The sequence below is a fragment of the Rhinolophus hipposideros genome, assembly GCF_964194185.1.
Source record: "Rhinolophus hipposideros genome assembly, chromosome: 10".
NCBI lineage: Eukaryota > Metazoa > Chordata > Mammalia > Chiroptera > Rhinolophidae > Rhinolophus > Rhinolophus hipposideros.
The window spans coordinates 60,298,161-60,317,565 of NC_138056.1; the positions used below are offsets into that span (position 1 = coordinate 60,298,161).

The 19,405-nt window shown below is 34.8% G+C and overlaps 1 protein-coding gene across 6 annotated transcripts in view; it reads right to left on the reverse strand.

The window, feature by feature from the left end:
- NOX4 (NADPH oxidase 4) overlaps positions 1–19,405 on the reverse strand; it is a 160,200-nt gene that overhangs the window by 140,502 nt on the left and 293 nt on the right. The window contains exons 1-2 of one of the 6 annotated variants that reach the window (XM_081064749.1): positions 19,005–19,117; positions 18,255–18,350 (exon numbers count right to left, since the gene is read on the reverse strand). In XM_081064749.1, coding sequence (XP_080920875.1) covers positions 18,255–18,350; positions 19,005–19,061 — 153 coding nt within the window. In that variant the 5' untranslated portion in view covers positions 19,062–19,117. Of the gene's footprint in view, positions 1–18,254; positions 18,352–18,400; positions 18,483–18,529; positions 18,893–19,004; positions 19,118–19,405 lie in introns of those variants that run through there. The other 5 variants (XM_081064750.1, XM_081064751.1, XM_081064752.1 and 2 more) reach the window with 5 other exon arrangements.

Below are 19,405 nucleotides of genomic sequence, written 5' to 3' on the forward strand. Positions count from 1 at the left end.
TTGTAAGTCATTAGTCCAACATCTTTTGCCCTCACTTACACCACTAATTTGTAAAGAAGCAAGAACTAGACCCAGGGCTCCCTCCTTGTTCTGTCATTTCCCTTCCAACACTTCACTCCTGTGAACAGAGATGCAAATTCAGACACCTTGTCTAGTGCTCTTTTCAAATCATACTTTTCCTTACTTTCAGTTGCTTATACTTTCATCCAACCAGTAGGTTTTCCTGTCATTTTGTGTATATCTTCACATAAGATTTCCCTAATCTGACTGCATACTGAAATCACTTGATGGATTATATAAAAATAAATATATATCTGCTGTACTTCCTGAAATTCTAATTCCTGAGATCTAGAGTGGGGCCCTCCAGAAGTACAACCAGGTTTGGCAATCACTGTTTTAGAATACACTTTGAAGTCAACCATTAATTTGAAGCACCTTTACTAGTTGTGTGGCCTTAGGTAATTTTCTTACCCTCACTGTCATTTTCCTCACGTAAAATGAAAAAAAAAAGAAAAAAAGTGATAATACATCTACCCCAAAGGGTTATTGCATTAGATTAGCATGTTGCACTATAAAACAGGTTATAATATAATATTCTACAATATAATATAATAAATATAATACTGGGTCTTACATAAGACCGGGTCTTATATTAATTTTTGCTCCAAAACACGCATTAGAGCTGATTGTCTGGCTAGGTCTTATTTTGGGGAAACAGGGTAGTACTTAGTACAGTGCCTGGCATATACTAAGAAATCAACAGAAGCAATGATCATCCTTGTCCCTGGTCATCCACAAATCAGACCTAGTTTCAAAATTGAAATCCTCTTATGGCATGGCTTCCTGCAAATCACTCTTTCCAGGACTGTTTTTCCATCCTCAGTTCTATAGGGTGATGTCATAGTTATAGCTATGGGAGCTGAGCTTTATTCCACTCAACTCTATCTAAAAGATTCAAAGCAAGTTCTGGGTAACTAGGTGTTCAATAAATACAGGGTAGATGAATGAATGAATGAGCCTATGAGGATCCTTCAGTGCCCTCAGTTTGGAAATTAAGGAAAAAAGAATCAAAACCAAAAGTGATTACTACCTAAAGATCTATTAGTTCATATCTAGGATGAGAACTCAGGACCAACTCTTTCCATCATACTATATTGCCCAGGATAGCAACTCTGCCATCACTTGTCCAACACCCACCATTCTAGAGACTGGGATTCATTCTATGGAACTCAGCAACACACAATTTGAGGAAAACCATCAAGGCCACTGAAGCTCTTTCGTGAGACTGTATAACTCACTTAGTCTAACCTTCTTTTTGATTCAATATTAGAAGTTTCTGAATAAGCCATACTGATAATATCATTAGGCCACTCAGCTATACTTTCATGTTATATGGCTCACTTCAGCTCCTGGATGATTTACCCAGATTAGCTACTCCAAGTTTCTATGGCATACTTACCCATAGCCCATGCTACTGTCATTCCTTCTATTTGTGATGGCATTCCACTTCTTCTAATATCCATGCTAACTACCAGATAAACTCTTTTTATTCTTCAACTCTTAGCCTAAGAGACATTTTCTCAGGCTGTGCTGAGGCTGACATCCATCCCCATACCCTTATTTATACCTCCAAATTTCCCTTTTTCAAATATTCTGAAAAATTCGGAGCATCTTTCTCAATGCTTCCTTTCTGCCTTTCATCATACCTCCGTTTGAGCATTTAACCCATTACATTGTAATGGCTTTCCTATTTATCTCCTCCCCCCCCCCCCACAAAGCTAGCACATGGCAGCAATGGAAACTGACAAAGCACAAACTGCCTCTTATCTTTGGGGATCTCAAAAATGCTTGGTCATTAATATAGAATATTATTTCAAAAAAATACACCTTGAGGAAAATACACTTTTAGCAATGAAAGACAAAGAAAGTAGTCATGAGACAGATACATGAACAAAAAGAGGCAACCCCCTAAAGTAGTCTACATAATTTCCCAATGGCAATGGTAGGCATTTTTTATTGTCTTAACAGTAACCAAAAGGGTCAATGGCAGAAAATTAGAACAATTTATTTTCCTATACACCCATAAATCAAACCTGTGATCCAATGTAAATGTTTAGTTTGTAACATTAATATAACATTATATACAGAATATAACATAATTTTGTATAATATATAAATGTATAGTATTATAATGTAGAATATGATGGATATTCCATGGGAGCAAGATTGCACTTAAGAATTTAAAAAATGACATTTCAATGAAGGGAAAATTCAAAAGGGGATTATCTAACTATTTTGATAAGGTTTCATATAAAAGTAATAATGAATAACATGTCATGAGTAACCAGAAAGCAGTTTATAATAACTGAAGTAATTATTTCTTTTTTAAAAAATCCCTAAATAAATAAGCAATTCAGTGCTCTTGGGGTATATACAAAAGCTCGTGAATGTCCCTTCATGACATAATAAACTATAATTCATTCCAAATGATCCTAGCTGGTTTCTGTCAACTAACTGCCCTGGAGACTTTTAACTATGATAAAATTTTTGACTCATGTTGACCTCTTTTCCCATCTATAAACTTTGTTTCAAATTTTTTTTAACACTGTCTCCAAAAGAAGCTATCCATTCTAAAGAAAGAAGCTTAGGGGAAAAAAATTCCATATAACTAAAGGGATCTCCAAAAGTATAGTGTTCATTCATCCTGACTTTATATCCGTATTTCCTTATTCTCAACTCAAATCTTTCCCTTTCTATGTCATCATATCCTTTCTAGAAATGAACTTTCTTCCAATTTCAATAGAAATGTGGTCTTCCTTTAGAAGTTGATAATGGACCAGAAGAAAATGTATCTATTACAGAGAAAGAAGAAGAAAGCAAGATTGTAAGATGATATTTCAGTCCTGAATTTGTCTACCTTGTCTTTCCTGTGCCAAAAGCCCAGAGAGCAGAAAAGATTCACTTCCAGACTATGTGCCTGTTAGGAAAAGTGAAAGTTCAACATAAATGGGATTCAGAATGCATATGAACACATTTATGGGTTTCTAAAGGAAATGCTGTCTAGTGAACAGGTAACCAGATGAAAAGGCATGACATTTTTATCACATTTAACACTGTGACCTCTACCAAGGTCACTGGTCTTTCAAACCTAGTACTGAGAAATTTAACAAAAAAATAAGAAGAACTTCTGCCACTTTCCTCAGAGAACTATTATAAAAAGTAAACAACGTATCAAGTGAAAAATCTTTGACCTCTCTAGCTGTCAAACATTAAAATGGATTTTTTTTTCATTTACCTGGGAAATTCCTGTGGATATTCATGCCCATCCCTCATGCTTTGCTCCTTTCTAAGGCACAACAACAAGGGTCTGATGAGTTATAGAGCATTTGATTTCATGTCACTGTGACATTCCCTTCTCCTACAGAAGTGATCCATGCCCAGGGAAAGGCACCAAGGAGTGGACTAGAGTTTGCAGAGCACAGTTATCAAGAAAACTGAGACAGGCCTTGTGTCTCTACATCATAGGCCCAGCACATCTGATCACAATCACTGAGCATTTAGTCACCTCTCAGCTGCTCTTCATCAGAAACAATCATTCCAGAACATTGCATCATTCTTCCTCATCTTTAGACTATTATTAACTTCTCAATATTCCTGCTAAAAAGTAGAGGACAAAACAAATATACTCGTGGCCTGACCACATGGAATATTTTGAAAGGAAAAAATATTCATACCAATGGTACCCTCGCTTGGCTAGAATTTTAATCACACTATCCATGATGACATATATTAAAACTCATATAGTGAATATAGATATTCAATATTAAAATTTTTCTCTCATGTCTGTCAAGCATACCCTACTTAAACATATCTACTTGACTCCTCCTGAACTCAGTCTTATTTGATAATAATGCTTCTTATTTGAATCTATAAAATTAGCCTTAAATTCTATCTTTGTCATCAAATTACTAGCAATCTCCGCTAACTCAGCATGTCTTTTAACCATAACTTCCATAACTTTCAACTTTAAATCAAATTGACTTTTTTCTTTTGGAAAAAAAAAAATACTGTCTCCAAGAACCTATTGATTCTAAGAGAAAGAACTCTTGATATATTAAAATGCCTAACAAAGTAGGTATTCAGTAAAGATGGACTGAATGATCGGGTCATGTGGTACAGACTCCCTAAACTTCCTGATGCACACATACAGTAGTTCCCCATTATCTATGGGAGATATGTTCCAAGACCCCCAATGTATGCCTGAAACAGCAGCTAGCACGGAATCCTATGTATACCATGTTTTATCCTGTACAGTTGGCCCTCTGTATCTGCGGGTTCTGCATCTGCAGATATGAAAAGCTAAAGGACTTGAGCATCTGTAGATTTTAATATCCTCAGTGGTCCCAGAACCACACTCCCATGGAGACAAGGAACAACTTAATGTACATACCTATGATAAAGTTTAATTTGTAAAGTAGGCATAGGAAGAGATTAACAACAATAGCTAATAATAAAATTGAACAATTATAACAATATACTGTAATAAAAGTTATGTGAATGTGGCATTATTAAGTAAAATAAGAGTTACTTGAACACAAGCACTCTGATAATATGACAGTCAACTGATCTGACAACCTAGAGGGCTACAAAGTACCTAATGGGTGGGGAGCGTAGATAAAGCAGGGCAAAACAGGACATAAATGTCATCATGCTATTCAGAACAACATAAAATTTAAAACTTATGAATTGTTTATTTCTGGAATTTTCCATTTAATATTTTTAGACCTTGATTGACCACAAGTAACTGAAACTGTGGAATGTAAAACCACAGATGGTGGGTACTGTATTTAAGTATTAGACTCTTCTGACAAACTCTTTACAGAGTTTAATTGGTCAACATACAGTTGGCCACACTTGTCCATCTGCTGGAAGAACAATACAGTAAATCAAATGTAAAATGATATCTTACAGAAAATGTAAATCGAATTTATTTTTTTTCATAAAAAATTAACATTAAATAAGACCAAAATATTGCATTGTGACCTTTCTTTAAAAAATAGAACGTAGAGAAATACTTATCCAAGTGTACTTATAAATTTCTACAAGGATACGCCCTGCAGTATGATCTGTGACACAAAAACAAAAAAGAATAGGACCAAAATGGCCAACAGTACAGAAATGTAAAACAAATCATGGTACACATTATGGGATACTATGTAGACATTAAAAATAAGTTAAACTTGTATGAGGTGTGATAAAAAAATATGGTAAATGTTTAAATTAAAATAAATTTATTCCAGTAAAAGACACATTGCCATCAATCTCCCTCAAAATACTCCTCATCACTTCAAACACACTTATCCCATCGTTCTTGCCACTTTCTGAAGCAGTTCTGGAAGTTCCCTTTTGTGAGTGTCTTTAGTTGTGCTGTCGTGGCTGCCTCAATGTCCTGAATCAATTCAAAATGTTTTCCTTTCATTGTCATTTTGACTTTGGGGAAGAGCCAGAAGTCACACAGTGTCAGACCCAGTGAATAAGATGGATGAGGACACACTGTAATGTTTTTATTTGACAGAAATCGCCGTACCAGAAGTGATGTGTGACATATAGTCTTTCCATTGTGATCGCAAAATACAGTGAATGCTGCTGCCGAGTGCCAAGTTTCAGTTTGTCCAGTGTAGTCAGCCAGGTTTGAGCTACAGTTGAGAGAAGGTGTGTTTTAAAATGTGCTGTAAATCATCCTCCATCATGACAATGTTCCATGTCACACATCGCTTCTGGTATACAGCAATTTCTGTCAAAGAAAAACATTATGGTGTATCATCATCCACCTTACGCAATGGATCTCACACTGTACGATTTCTGGCTCTTGCCCCAAGTCAAAATGATTCACGATATTGAGGCAGCCACAACAGCACAACTTAAAGACACTCACAAAAGAGGACTTCCAGAACTGCTTCAGAAAGTGGCAAGAACAATGGCAAAGTATGTTCGAAGCAAGTGGAAGTATTTTGAGGGGGATTAATGGCAGTGTCTTTTACTATAAAAATTTTCTTTTATTTAAACATTTACTGCATTGTTTGATTACAGCTCATATAATGAAAATAAAATAATATGTATGATATATTATTTAATTAATACTATTCATGCGTGTACATGTGTATCTATATATACAGGCATAGATATAGATGTAGACACTGACATAGATTATATAGACATAGATGGTTGCCTCTTAAATATAAAAGGAACTTTCTACTTTTTTCTATTATATCATAAGTATTCAGTATAAATAAGCATGATTCTTGAAATGTAACATTTTAACAATTCAATACCAAGAACTAAATGGATAAATAACAATAAAAATGTACACTAAATGAAATAAAATGGGTTAATATACTTTGAAATTCTAATAGCATGTCCAGATGACACAATTGTAAAAACAGAGGGGGTATTCTGCACAATGATGTTTTTCACAGCATTTTCAAGGTAAGTGAAGTAACAGAAGCCAATTAGATGTCCAAAAATATGGGAATGTTTAAGTTGGTGTGTTTTTATTTGTTCAGTGAAATATTAAAAATAAATAATGTATGCTTAACAATGAATTTGTGATAATTGGTACAAATCTAATGTAACAGTTAATGCTATATTTTAGAAAAAAATACAAAACTATTTATAATCATATTGTTATTTAAAAAAAAACTTAAATTTAGGAAATGAACCAAAATGTTAACAGGGGTTATAAGTGGGTGCTGAGACATAAATGACCTTTTTTTTGGCATTTTCTATAATAAATGTGAAAGTTATTTAACAAATATGAAAGTCATAAGAAAAATTATTTTCCAAAGAAAATAAAATGCAGAAAATCTTAAAAGTACAACTTGATGAGTAATATTACCTTTAAAGAATGAAAATATGAGTGGCAATTTTCCTTTTGTTTCTACTTTTGTGCATTTTCCATATTGCCCCATTAATTATATGTATTTTTTTATGCTGGAAAATACATGATAAACTTTTTAAAATTATCTTGAAAAATACATCCACAGCTTAAGGTGGAAGCTTTCATAGGAACAACATTAAGCTACTGAACCCTTTTCATCTTGCCTTTGATAAATGAGAAGATATTCATGTAAAACATAGTTATCAAAAGGATAAGACAGGATGGGATAGGAAAGGAAATCAACAGGGGAGAGGAGAAGTTATAATGGGGTAATGGGAGGGCATAAGAAACAAAGTTGTTGATTCTTTATCACTGGTGGAACTTAAACGGGGTCAAACATTAAACATCATTCAACCTATGGTTTCTTTATGAAAGGTGCCATACCATTTTCTTACAGCATAATTAGCTTATGTACTAATAATACATTTAGCAAACAGAGTCTGAAAAAAACAAAAACAAAAGAACTTTTCAACATATTTTAAAATGTTAATAAAGAAAACCCTAATATTCTGCCATGTGCAAAAATAAAAAATCAAACAAAAACAAAAAATGTTTCACTCACGTACCATCTCACAACCCTCCCAACCTTGCTTAGTCTTTTGGGTTGCTACAGGCTGTCTCTTACACTTTGTACTGTACAAGTTAGGGTGAATTGTTGCTGTCACACTTCTATCTTTTTAAAAAAATAATATATTCCATTGTACCTATCCTTTTAATGTTCTCTCCTATATTTATTTCATTTCTTAGTATTTCCAAGTTTGATGTTATATTTCTTATTGTTGTTGTCTTTACTGTAACCATTTAATGTTCTCTCCTTTTAATGTTCTCTCCTATATTTATTTCATTTCTTAGTATTTCCAAGTTTGAAGTTATATTTCTTATTGTTGTTGTCTTTACTGTAACCATTTATATGGCTATTTTTGTTTAAATGGTTAATATTGTAAGCAATATATAAGAAAAAGCCATGTAAATACAGAAATCAATACATAACATAACCACTACATTGGTACTTTGGTAGTGATTGCACTAAATTTGTAGATTCCTTTCGTTAGTACAGATATTTTAATGATGTTAATTCTTCCTATCCATGAGTATGGTATATCCTTCCATTTATTTGTATTATCTTCTATTTCTTTCTTCAGTGTCTTATAGTTTCCAAGTATGGAAATTCAGTGCCTTATAGTTTTCCAAGTATGGTATGATGCTAAGTTAAATAAGTCAGGGAAAAACAATACCATATAATTTCACTTATATGTGGAATCTAAAAAAAAATAAAGAAATAAACAAAAGAGAAACAAACTCATAGATATAGAGAACAAACTGATGGTTGCCAAATTATCCTGAATTTGAAAAATTCATCTAAAAGGGGGGAGGGATTAAGAAGTTCAAATTGGCAGTTACAAAATAGTCATGGGGATGTAAAGTATAGCATAGGGAATATATTCAATAATACTATAATAATTATTTATATATGGTGTCAGATGGGTACTAGACTTATCAGGATGACATACAAATGTCTAAATACTATGATATACAACTGAAACTAAAGTAATATTTTATGTCAACAGTAATTGACAAAAAATATTTAAAAAACTACCCACTGCATTCATCCCTTCAGTCACCCAATATCCTGTATATTTTTCACTGAATGCTAGTTATTACAACCAAACGTCTTAATTTTCTTCAGAATTGTTCCATGCGTGATAACATCTTCACCTTCATCTTAATCTGAAACTGGTATAACAAGTAAATACAAAAATGCTATATATTGCTACAATATGAACATATTAGCTGTCCTCCATTTAAAGAAAACCTAGTAAGCAAAGTCTTTACATTATAAAATGAGCAAATACCTTATAATATTTACACTATAACAGTATATTTTATGCTCATCATGATGCTATTTAAAGTAGCAGGAAATTACAGGTAATGTCCATTCTGGGAGACTAGAGAAGCAAAATGTGACAGATACAAACTATGGGATACGATTCAGCAGTAAGAAGCAAAGTACCAAAGAAACACAGTCACATGGATGAACTTAGAAATCATAATACCAGAAAAAAGCAAGAAACAGAACGAGTCCTATGTACAATACCATTTTTGTGAATTGAAAGAAGCACATAAAACACCACCAGAAGGATACATGTCAGCACGTTGTTAGAAAGGTTGCTAATGTAGGAAGGAAAAAGGAATTGGATAATAAGGGGTGATAAATAATGAATTGATAAACGAATGAAAAAGAGAACAAACGGGCATTGCACAGACCTGTGAAGATAATGTGCAATGAACTAAGGCAATATGTTTAAATACTCTGTACCTGACATCAAAAACATAGTTTTTAAATCTTTTCTTTTTACAGAAAGAATTCACTGCTAATGTTCTATAAAATTAGTCTTATTCATGTGACCTCAATCTTTAGTTTGCTAAACAGAAAGTTTAAAAAGGCCAAGAAATTTGGAGCTAAACTTTGAAAATCAATGCCAATTGAAACGCAATTAATTGTGACAACAATTTTCTTTTTAATTATAATTTGGAAAAGTATAGTGTCATTTGCAAAATATCTTTTTAAATTCTTCCAAATGTATACATTGCACAAAATTAGGAATAAACTTCTCTTAGTTATTAGAAACTTTCAGTCATTAGCAAACATTTACAAATAGATTTCAACATCAAAACATTCTTAACTTCAACAGTATTTCCTGAAATGAGTCTAGATTGTCATAAATTTGTCTACATCTCTCTATTAGAAAAAAGGAAAGTAACCCTTTTTGAGGTGCTCACACTCATTTTTTCCTTATCTTAATTCTGTTCTAAAACAATCCTAGAAGAGACAAATTAGGTGAAACTATGCAAAACTGCCATTTTTGTAAGTCAAAATCTTTCAATATTGGCATTTTCATGTAGTTCAATTGAATGATATAATTCTCAACTTAAAATTGAGGAAACTAAGGCTTTCAAATGTTCAATAATTATTTTAAAACATAGTTGTTAAGAGGTATAGTCAAGATTTCAACTTAAGTCAATTTGTCCACAAAAATCCATCTTCTTTTCACTACATTATGATGTTGCCATCAATAAGTTGAAATTTTCACAGGAATTAGGATATTTGAAATTTAAATTAATTGCTCCATCCTCCAAGGCAGTAGCAAACACTTGATTTCAACAAGAATTAGAATCAATGTCATTCAAGATTTTAAAAAATTAAATTTGATATAGCTAAATATGCAGATTAAACAAAATGCATTTTTTCCTTTAAGTCTGACACATTCAAGCTTTAAAACCAGTAGTACAAGTCTAAGACTAGTTTTCTTCAGGCAAACCAAAATTAAAGAAACCTTCGAGATTAATTATGATCTAGGAAACTAAACTATTCCAAAATTTTCATATGAATCATTCTTTCACTCTCTTTTGTTTTTAAAAGAAATGTATAAGATCGAAATAGCTGAGAAGTTCAATGATGGGTTCTACATAGTCCAAGCCATGGCCCAATCCCCCCCAAAAAAACAGGATAGATAACAAATTTAATACAGACAATGCCAAATAGTAAACGTCATTTCTCAAGTGGGAGGTCTTTCATATTGAATATCTACATTCTTGTGGTTTAATATCAGTCATTGTTTTCCAGTTAGAATCCATTGGTATAGACCACTGATGGCATTTGGTTTCTCCCTAGATATTCTGAGCTGTGAAAAAAAGGAAGGAAGGAAGGAAGGAAAGAAGGAAGGAAGGAAGGAAGGAAGGAAGGAAGGAAGGAAGGAAGGAAGGAAGGAAGGAAGGAAGGAAGGAAGAAGACAGAGAGAGAGAGAGAGAGAGAGAGAGAGAGAAAGAGAGAGAGAGAGAGAAAGAAATGTATCTTCACCTTTGTTTGCATGACTCAAATCAAGTTGCAAATGTGTTCTGGGGCCCATGCTTTTCAAACCAAGAGAATTAACAAAGTTCAAAGGCCCAAAGTACCTTATCAAAAGGAATTTGGCCAAGGAAAATCAGTAGGGGGTAAAAGCACTCTAATCACCCTATCTCATTTGTATTGTCAATAGGTGCTTCTTAGTTTCTTGTTCCAAAACTGACTCTTCTTAGGGCACCCTCAACCACCTTAAAATCCATGTTCCCCCAGGGGATGGGGTGACAGGGAGTTCCCACAGGATAAGATGCTAATTGGAAAGCACATAAAAGAGTATATTGGAGAAAAGGGAGTTAACAAAGAGAACCAAAATATAGAATGAGGGGAAAAAAAGAAAAAACTTCTTTGAATTACTACCACTTAAAATCCTTCCTAAGGACCTGAGCTTTCCAAGATTACAAGAAAAAAAGAAATCAGCCATTTGATAATTGTATCAATAGGAAAACGGAATATAGTCAGAAAGGCTTTCACCATAGATAATTTCATTAATTGATCTTAGTGTTGAAGCACCCACTTTAAAAACAAAAACAAAATCTCAGATATAGAAAATGCTTTCATTGTGTCTACATCACTCAACTCTTCTTGCCTTAAGCTATTTCAGACCTCTAATATTCTTGATATATCTAGAGACCTATAACAATACCCAAATCCCATTAAGTATGCAATTTTCTCCTGTAGAATATGTATTGGATTCATTTATCTATAGATATGCGTCGTTATCAAATTCAACTTTCCAGTTTCTAAAATGTAAACAAATTCTATTGCTCACAAAACATTCATCTTCTCCTTAATCTAGCTACTTTTTTCTTTAGTCCCATTGCCAGAACCCAATGGAAACTACATTTCACAAGAGTAACTTTTTATCACATTGTTTGACTTTTATCATATTTTATCAAGTTGCATTAAGACATGGATACTAAGAAGGGAAGTAGTCACTCTGTTGCATGGATGGAGCTTTAAAATCTGGGAGGAGTGAATGGGAGACAGAAACAGTATGTGATAACTTTTTGTTTTTTTGAACATCTGTGATACTTTCAAGTCTTCAAAGTGGTTCAAATCCATTGAGTCCTCTAATCCTCAGTACAGTACTCTGAGATAAGGAGGATAGTTTCATCATGTTTTATTGGAATACAGAACAGTAAAGTGAATTGTTGTACGTGGCTAAAAAGGATGAGAGAAGAAGGAAGTAAACAGAAAAGCTGGCATTTTTTGGAACTCATTATATAACGGACTTTATGTTAAGAACTTTAATTCATGGGCATGTTATTTGTAATTTCTGTGCTTTAGCTTCCTCTTATGTAATAGAACCTACCTTGTAGACTAGATAAGATTCTGACATTGAATGTATAAAGAAGTTAATACAATATATGGTTCATGACAACATTTCAATGAATGCTGACTCGAGCTATTACTATTATTATTTCTTTTAATTTTCTTTAAGTTTGACAATAACCTTGTGAGGTAGGCATTAGTTCCCTTGTTTATCTGTTGAAGACGCCAAGATTCAAAGATTAATAAGTGTTTTTGTGAATGAAATGCATTCTACCTCAAGCTGCAATTCCATCCAGCAACCATAACCAAGTTGCCATAAATTTTGCACCTATTACAAACAGCAGCAGATAGCCTTCCTTTGTCCAGAAGGATCAGGGAGGCAGCTGAAGGTCAACGAAAAGAAAGAATAAGTTCCTCTGTCCTGAGGCCATCTGCTATATGCTCAGCAAGTTCCTTTTATCTTCATATTTCTCTAAATTCCTTTTAAGACTTTTTACTTATAAATATAAATCATTTAGTACTAGTAATAGTATTAATACCAAATAATACTAGTTAATATTTACAATAGCTTATCTTTTGCTAAGCTTTTCACCTGAATTTTTTCATGTAATCTTCACAACTAACCCAAGAGGAAGTTTTAAGCCAACTTTATAAATGAGTTAAACTTACACTCAGAAAAGTAATTTGTCACAATCATAAAGGGAGATAAATGCCTGTGCCAGGATTCAAGCTCCCATATAGCTTCAAAGCCCATGATCTTTTCAATAAGGAATTAGGGTGGTTTGATTTTCCTCCCTAGAATTACACAAGCACTTTTCAAATCACTTTTATGATCAATGCAATGCTTAGCCTGATGAACTAGAAACATTGACTAGAGTTAGAAGACCTACCACTATCCACATTGAGCTTTCCACTGAGTTCATATAGAATGTATTTAACTATACCAAGTTTAACTATCAAATGAGATAAGTGAACTTATAAGAACAATCCCCGAGGTGCCTATAACATTCCACAGCTCTGCAGGCTCCTCTTCCTCAGATTAGGTGTTTCCCAGGAGAAAGCATATAACATATAGAAAGTAAATTTCTGTCTTTTGAGCCATCCAGTCTATAGTACTTTGTTATGGAAGCCCAAGTAAATCAATACAATAGGTATCATTTAGGATGATCATTAGGTTCATTAATACAGTAGATATCCTAAATGATACCTACTAACTATACAAGTCTGACTCAGGTTTAGGAATAAGAAAAGGGAACCCTTGCGCACTGTTGGTGGGACTGCAAAGTGGTGTAGCCACTATGGAAAACAATCTGGAGATTCCTCAAAAAATTAAAAATAGATCTACCATTCGACCCAGCAATTACACTTCTGAGTATTTATCCGAAGAAAACAAAAACAAGAATTCAAAAACATATATGCATTTCTGTGTTCACTGCAGCGTTATTGATAATAGCCAAGATATGGGAGCAAGCTAGACGTCTACTGAAAGATTAATGGATAAAGAAGATATGTATATAATGGATAAAAAAAATGACCTATATAGGTCAAAGGAATATATATAATACATATTATATATATATATATATGTATATATATATATATATGTATATATAATATGTATTATATATAATGGAGTATTGTTACACAGCTATAAAAAATAATAAAATCTTGCCATTTGAAACAACATGGATGTACATAGAGGTTATTATGCTAAATGATATCAGTCAGACAGAGGAAGACAAATACCATATGGTTTCACTTAAATGTAGAATCTAAAAAAACAAAACAATAACAAAAAACAAAACACAACACAACAAAAGCAGACTCATAGAAACAGAGACAAAAGGGATGGTTGCTAGAGGGGAAAGGGTTAGAGGATGGGAGAAAATGGTGAAGGGGAATATAGTCATTAAAGCAGAAAGTTCCAGTTTCTAGCCCTATCTGTCTCATAGTCTCCCTCATGGAATAAAGTGACTGAGAACATGGTCTTTGGTACCAGAAAAATGTGAGCTCAAATTGGGCTTCTCCAGTTGTTAGCAGTGTGACCTGAGTAAAGTGACCTAATCACTCAGAACCTCAGTTTCTCAATTCTATGAGAAGTGATACTTCCTATATTCCAGGCTTGTTATAAGGACTGAATTAAATGAGCAAAGAACTAACTGCATCTGGCACATAGTACATGATTAATAAATAGTAATAATGGTTGTTAAGTTGAACCTCATGAAATGGTTACTGGTTTATTTTTTTCTATCAAAATGGCAATTCTGTACAGTTTAGCCTAATATTAATGTTGTGCAGAGGCAGACGAGTACAGTGATTAAGTATACAAGTTCTAGAACCAGGATGTTTCGGCTAGAGTCCTACCTCTGTCACTCACTAGCAAGTTACAGAACTTTTCTGTTTCTTAGATACAAAATTAAAACTATCTATTCCATAGGATGGATAAAAAGATTAGATAAATTAATCCATTCAAAGCACTTGATTAATGCCTGGTACTTAGTCAGGCCTCAATGAATGTAATCTGCTATTGATATTATTAATGTTGATATTAATAATGGAATGAAGGAAGTACATATGAAAATCTATGAAATTAATAAAAGAATTATACAGTGGCCATTTAGCTGTATAAAACAAACAGGTTAAACATTAAGTGCTAAAATTCTACTAAAATATTGTGGAATCAGAAATTATTTAAATAAAAATCAGTCTCATTATTCCTTAACAACTTGTCTAAAACAAGGCTAAAACAACTGGAATGCTGAAAATATATGTTACCGTAGGGATAAATCAATAATTTTCCTTATAAATTGCTAAACATCTTTAAATATCATTTCACATAAGATGAAAATCTAGTGGTCTATAGAGTATGGGGTTTAATATGCTCTTGCATATGTTCATAGAGCTGTTCATTATTAATAGGCTAAACATTGGACTGAGCGGATCAATAGACCAGAATGGTGACAAAGCAACTAATTCATTCAGTGGGTGACAGGGAGCAAATCACTTCAACCTCATTTTTCTATTTGGAGAAATGAGGAAGAAGTCTAAGATACCAAAGCTCTCCTCTAAATCTAAAATTCTATGAGTCTCTGTCTATTGTAAGTAGATTAAGAATACAATGATTGCATCAAAGTAATATAACTCGTTTCACCTGTCAAAAAAAAGAAGTAAATTGTTTTCAAATTGCAGAATGTTAACACTAAAAAACAGACAAAAAACACACTTAGCTAAAAATATCCCCTAAATTGAAACCACAATATTCTATGCAATGAAAGAAAAAAGTTAATAATCAAGGCTTTTCTGAAATTGACAGGAGACATGTATTCCTTCTCAGCAGAATTAAACTGCCTGGGCTGGCTGTAAAACCAATACCAACTTAAAATACTAGGTTCATTTGTCCAGAGACTCCAATCGCCAATCTTAAGAAACTCACATGACATCAGATTTCTGTCTCTGAAAAGTGTTAATTATGATATAACTCCTAGGACTCTTGAGACAGTAAATTAGTTAATGGTTCTGTGTCACTTGAAGGATAATGATTGACCAAAGTAAGATCATCACTGTGAAATCAGAAAAAAATCCTAATGCTCACAACATTCTTCCAATTAACATAAGTATCTCAGTAAGAGTTTTAAAAAAGATCTTTGTGACCATGCAGCATATCTAAAATAAAAATAGTGAGGGGGAAAAAAAAAAATATATATATATATATATATATATATATTTATATTCTCATCATGGCATCTTAATAACTAGGTTAAAACTGAACAGTCCATACACAAATGTTAGTTTTGGGGGGAAAAGATATAAAACCAAAACACACTGAATCTGGTACCATAAAACACATTCTCTTCTCAAATTAAAATGTTTCTACCAATTAAGTTATATCCTTTAATTGTTAAAATTTCAGAAATACAACTCAGAAATAGGGGAATAAGGTTCCCATAGAAAGTATTCTCAGTTAAATTGCTCCAACACTTCAAAAAATTTAAGAAACTAAATTTCTCAGAGTTGGTCACATTAGTACTTTCTATTACAGTACAAGCAACTACATTTTCCATTCCTTGAAAAGAAATAAATCAAAAACAGATTTCATCTCAAGTAATCAATGGAGTCCTTTATTTAAAAAGTAATGTTACCCCAATACATTTAACGTTTTTTAAAAAGTTGCTATGGGAAGGTGGAAGAAGTTATTGTTTGGTTGGTTTGGGTGTTATTTTGGCTTCCCTCAAAAAAACCTATTTTTCCTTCTTAGATAATTTTAGGATTCCAATATTCACAGCATGTCATAATTACACATCCCCTAGGAAGTACACAGTCTGATTCACACACTAAATCAGGCATGAACTAGCTGTGATCATGTTGCCTCCATGTCTAGATGAGACCAGAAACTAATCTTGAAGAAAACCCCTACTAAGACATATTAATCCCAACATTATTTTATCGTCCATCACTTAAAATCTTCTTTTCCCTGTCAGTTCATATGCAATTTCTTAATCCTTAATTTTGATCTGGGAATAGTCATCTAACCGACTAGTAATAAAAATGGATATTCCAATTCTAAAAATGAAATACTTTTACCTTCATCCTCAAAGACTCCCACCACCAGATTAGGGAGAAAGTCAGAAATATTTTTATAGTTACACACCAGTAGCTAGAGCCCATAGCTTCCCCTCCTATATCAACTCCTATTTTGGAGAGGGGAAGCAAGAGGACCACCCATATCCTGAGGTCTTCTTATTGTACTAATTAGTGGCTAGTTGTTTACTTTACAGCAGAATGATAAGTGCATATGGCCATGAACGTGGGAATATCTGCCCCCACAGTCTACGCTTGTACTGTCCCAAATGGTGGCCACTGGCTATACATGGCCACTAAGCATGTAAAATGTGTCTAGGGCCACCGAGGAACTGAATTTTTAAGTGTATTAATTATATCAATTTAAATTTAAACGCTGATATTCCCTTGTATTGTTGGAAAATCTTTGAATATGTTTGGAACAACTTGGGTATGTGAATCCACTATATCATCTGTAAAAGTTTATGAAATTAAACACAGGTCAAATATTTCTGATGAAAATTTAGTGACAGAACTGTGATGGGCATCAGTGTAAAATACATAGTATAGTTCAAAGAATTAACAGGCAAAAAAATGTAAATTATTTCAATATTTTAATATATTGACCACATGTTGAATACTTCAATCTACTGTAATATTTTGGATATATTATTTTAAACAGACTACATGATTAAAGTTAATGCTTCTTCTCACTTTTTAAATGTACTACTGGAAAATTTTAAATTATTTATGATTCATATTTCTATTGGGCAGCATTGATAAAGAGTGATAATACTAACCAGTGGTATAAGTATCTGAGATGGGCTAGTGAAGTAATTCAGAAAATCTGTGTAGTATGAGAAGAAAGCCAAAGATCAGACAGCACTTCATTCAAATCCTCTCTCTGATAATGACCATCCAGAGGTACTTGAGCAAGTCATTCAACTTCCTTAGCCTATATTTCCCCATGTGTAAAATAGGAAGAATCGTTTTCTGGCTTGAACAAAATATCTGTAAATTATATTATTAGTAGTAGTATATTATTAGTATAAATAAACAGTTGAATAAATAGTTGTTTCCAATAGAAAGCAGAGATTTAGGACAACTACTAAGAATTAACTGCTTCTCAATGTCCATGACTTCATACTGTATTAGGTACATACTTTGTGAGAACTGGCAATAAAAAGAAACAGTGCAGAAATCCTCTGGATAAGCTTAGAGGCAGGCTGAAGTCGTGATTAGTGAAAACTAAAAGCCTGTCATTGGTCGGTCCTCCTGATGAAGCAGATCCTTCAGGGCACTTTGCAGCTGACAAGAAATCGCAACTTTTCTCAGGCACCACTAGGCTCCTCGGGGAATTTCGTCCCTTTCACTCTGACAGATATTATCTTGGTTCTTAGTCTGATGATTTTAACCCAGACAAACATAAATGACAAATCAAGAAAAACTTGAGCACTTTGGAAAATAACAAATATTTCCACAGTGAACAAGCAATGTTTCTTTAATGAATGGAAGAATTGACCAAGGGTTGTAGCAATTTCTGCCCACGTTCAACCCATTCCACCAGGTCACCCAGGTCCCACTTACCCCCAGCATCTGGTGGAGGTAGTGATACTCTGGCCCTTGGTTATACAGCAGGAAGGTTTTCCAGAAAAACAGGACATTCAGGGAGAGCCAGATAAGCTAAACCATACAAAGGGAGAGAGAAAATAAAAATTAAAAGGAAACATTACCTGATGAATGGGAAACTCAAGTACATTCTTTGGACACTACTTGGAAATGGAACCTCAGTTGATAATCACGGAAAGCACACTCAAATTAACCAGCAAGCTGAAAACCACTCAAAGGAAAAGGAATCTGACCTCGCTCAGCCCTTGCACCTGAGAGTAACCATTTGGGTTTGTAAACAGGTCTGCCGAAAGATCTGCAGCTATCGCTTGCAGCCCAAAAGGAGACTAAGAAATTAGTGACATCAGCGTGTCCCCAGCGTTCGGGGTTGTTACAATGCAACCTCAGACAGAAGCAATCTGGGAAAAGAGCAAAGGAGGGAAGATGATTAAAGGGTTAAGAAAAAGCCGTGTTCTCTAAAGTGATCCTTTTTCACTTCCTCCACCTCCTCTCCCCCATCAGTGGGTCGGAAAGGTCTCACGCCTGTGGAGGAAGGATGGGACCCTTCCAGTCGCCAGGTATTAACAGCGGAAAGTTGTATTAGTTGAGCCTGTTCTGATGAGAGGCACACCTTCCCCTGCCAGCTTCCCACCCGCTCACGCTCCGAGAACGAATCAAAACCACTGCCCTAGAGACAAAACGCGGGGAGAGCCTCGCCCGCCATCCTACCAGGCAGAGGTGTTTAACCCCTTCGTTGGCCAGCCAGCTCCTCCAGGACACAGCCATGCCGCCCGCCCCGCCGCGCTGCGCTCGCCGCCGGCCGGCCGGAGAAGGAGCGGCGGAGGCCCGGGCTGCGGTTACAGTGGTGCGGCCTGCGGGGGGGCCGGGTGAGGACCGGGGGGGGTCAAAGACTGCGTGGAAGCGCGGAGGCCGGCGCCGAGCCAGCCCGGGCGGGGTCTGCGCCCCGAGCCGGGTCTTCCGGGCGCCGCGGCTCCGGCCCTGCGCTGCCCACTCGGCGGCCCCGGCCCCGCGGCCCGGGCTGCACGGGGCTGCGCGAGGCTGCACCGCCGCGCGGGCCCCTTTGTCTGAGGGCGAGCCTGTGGTGGCGGCTGCCGCCGGTCAGGATGCGC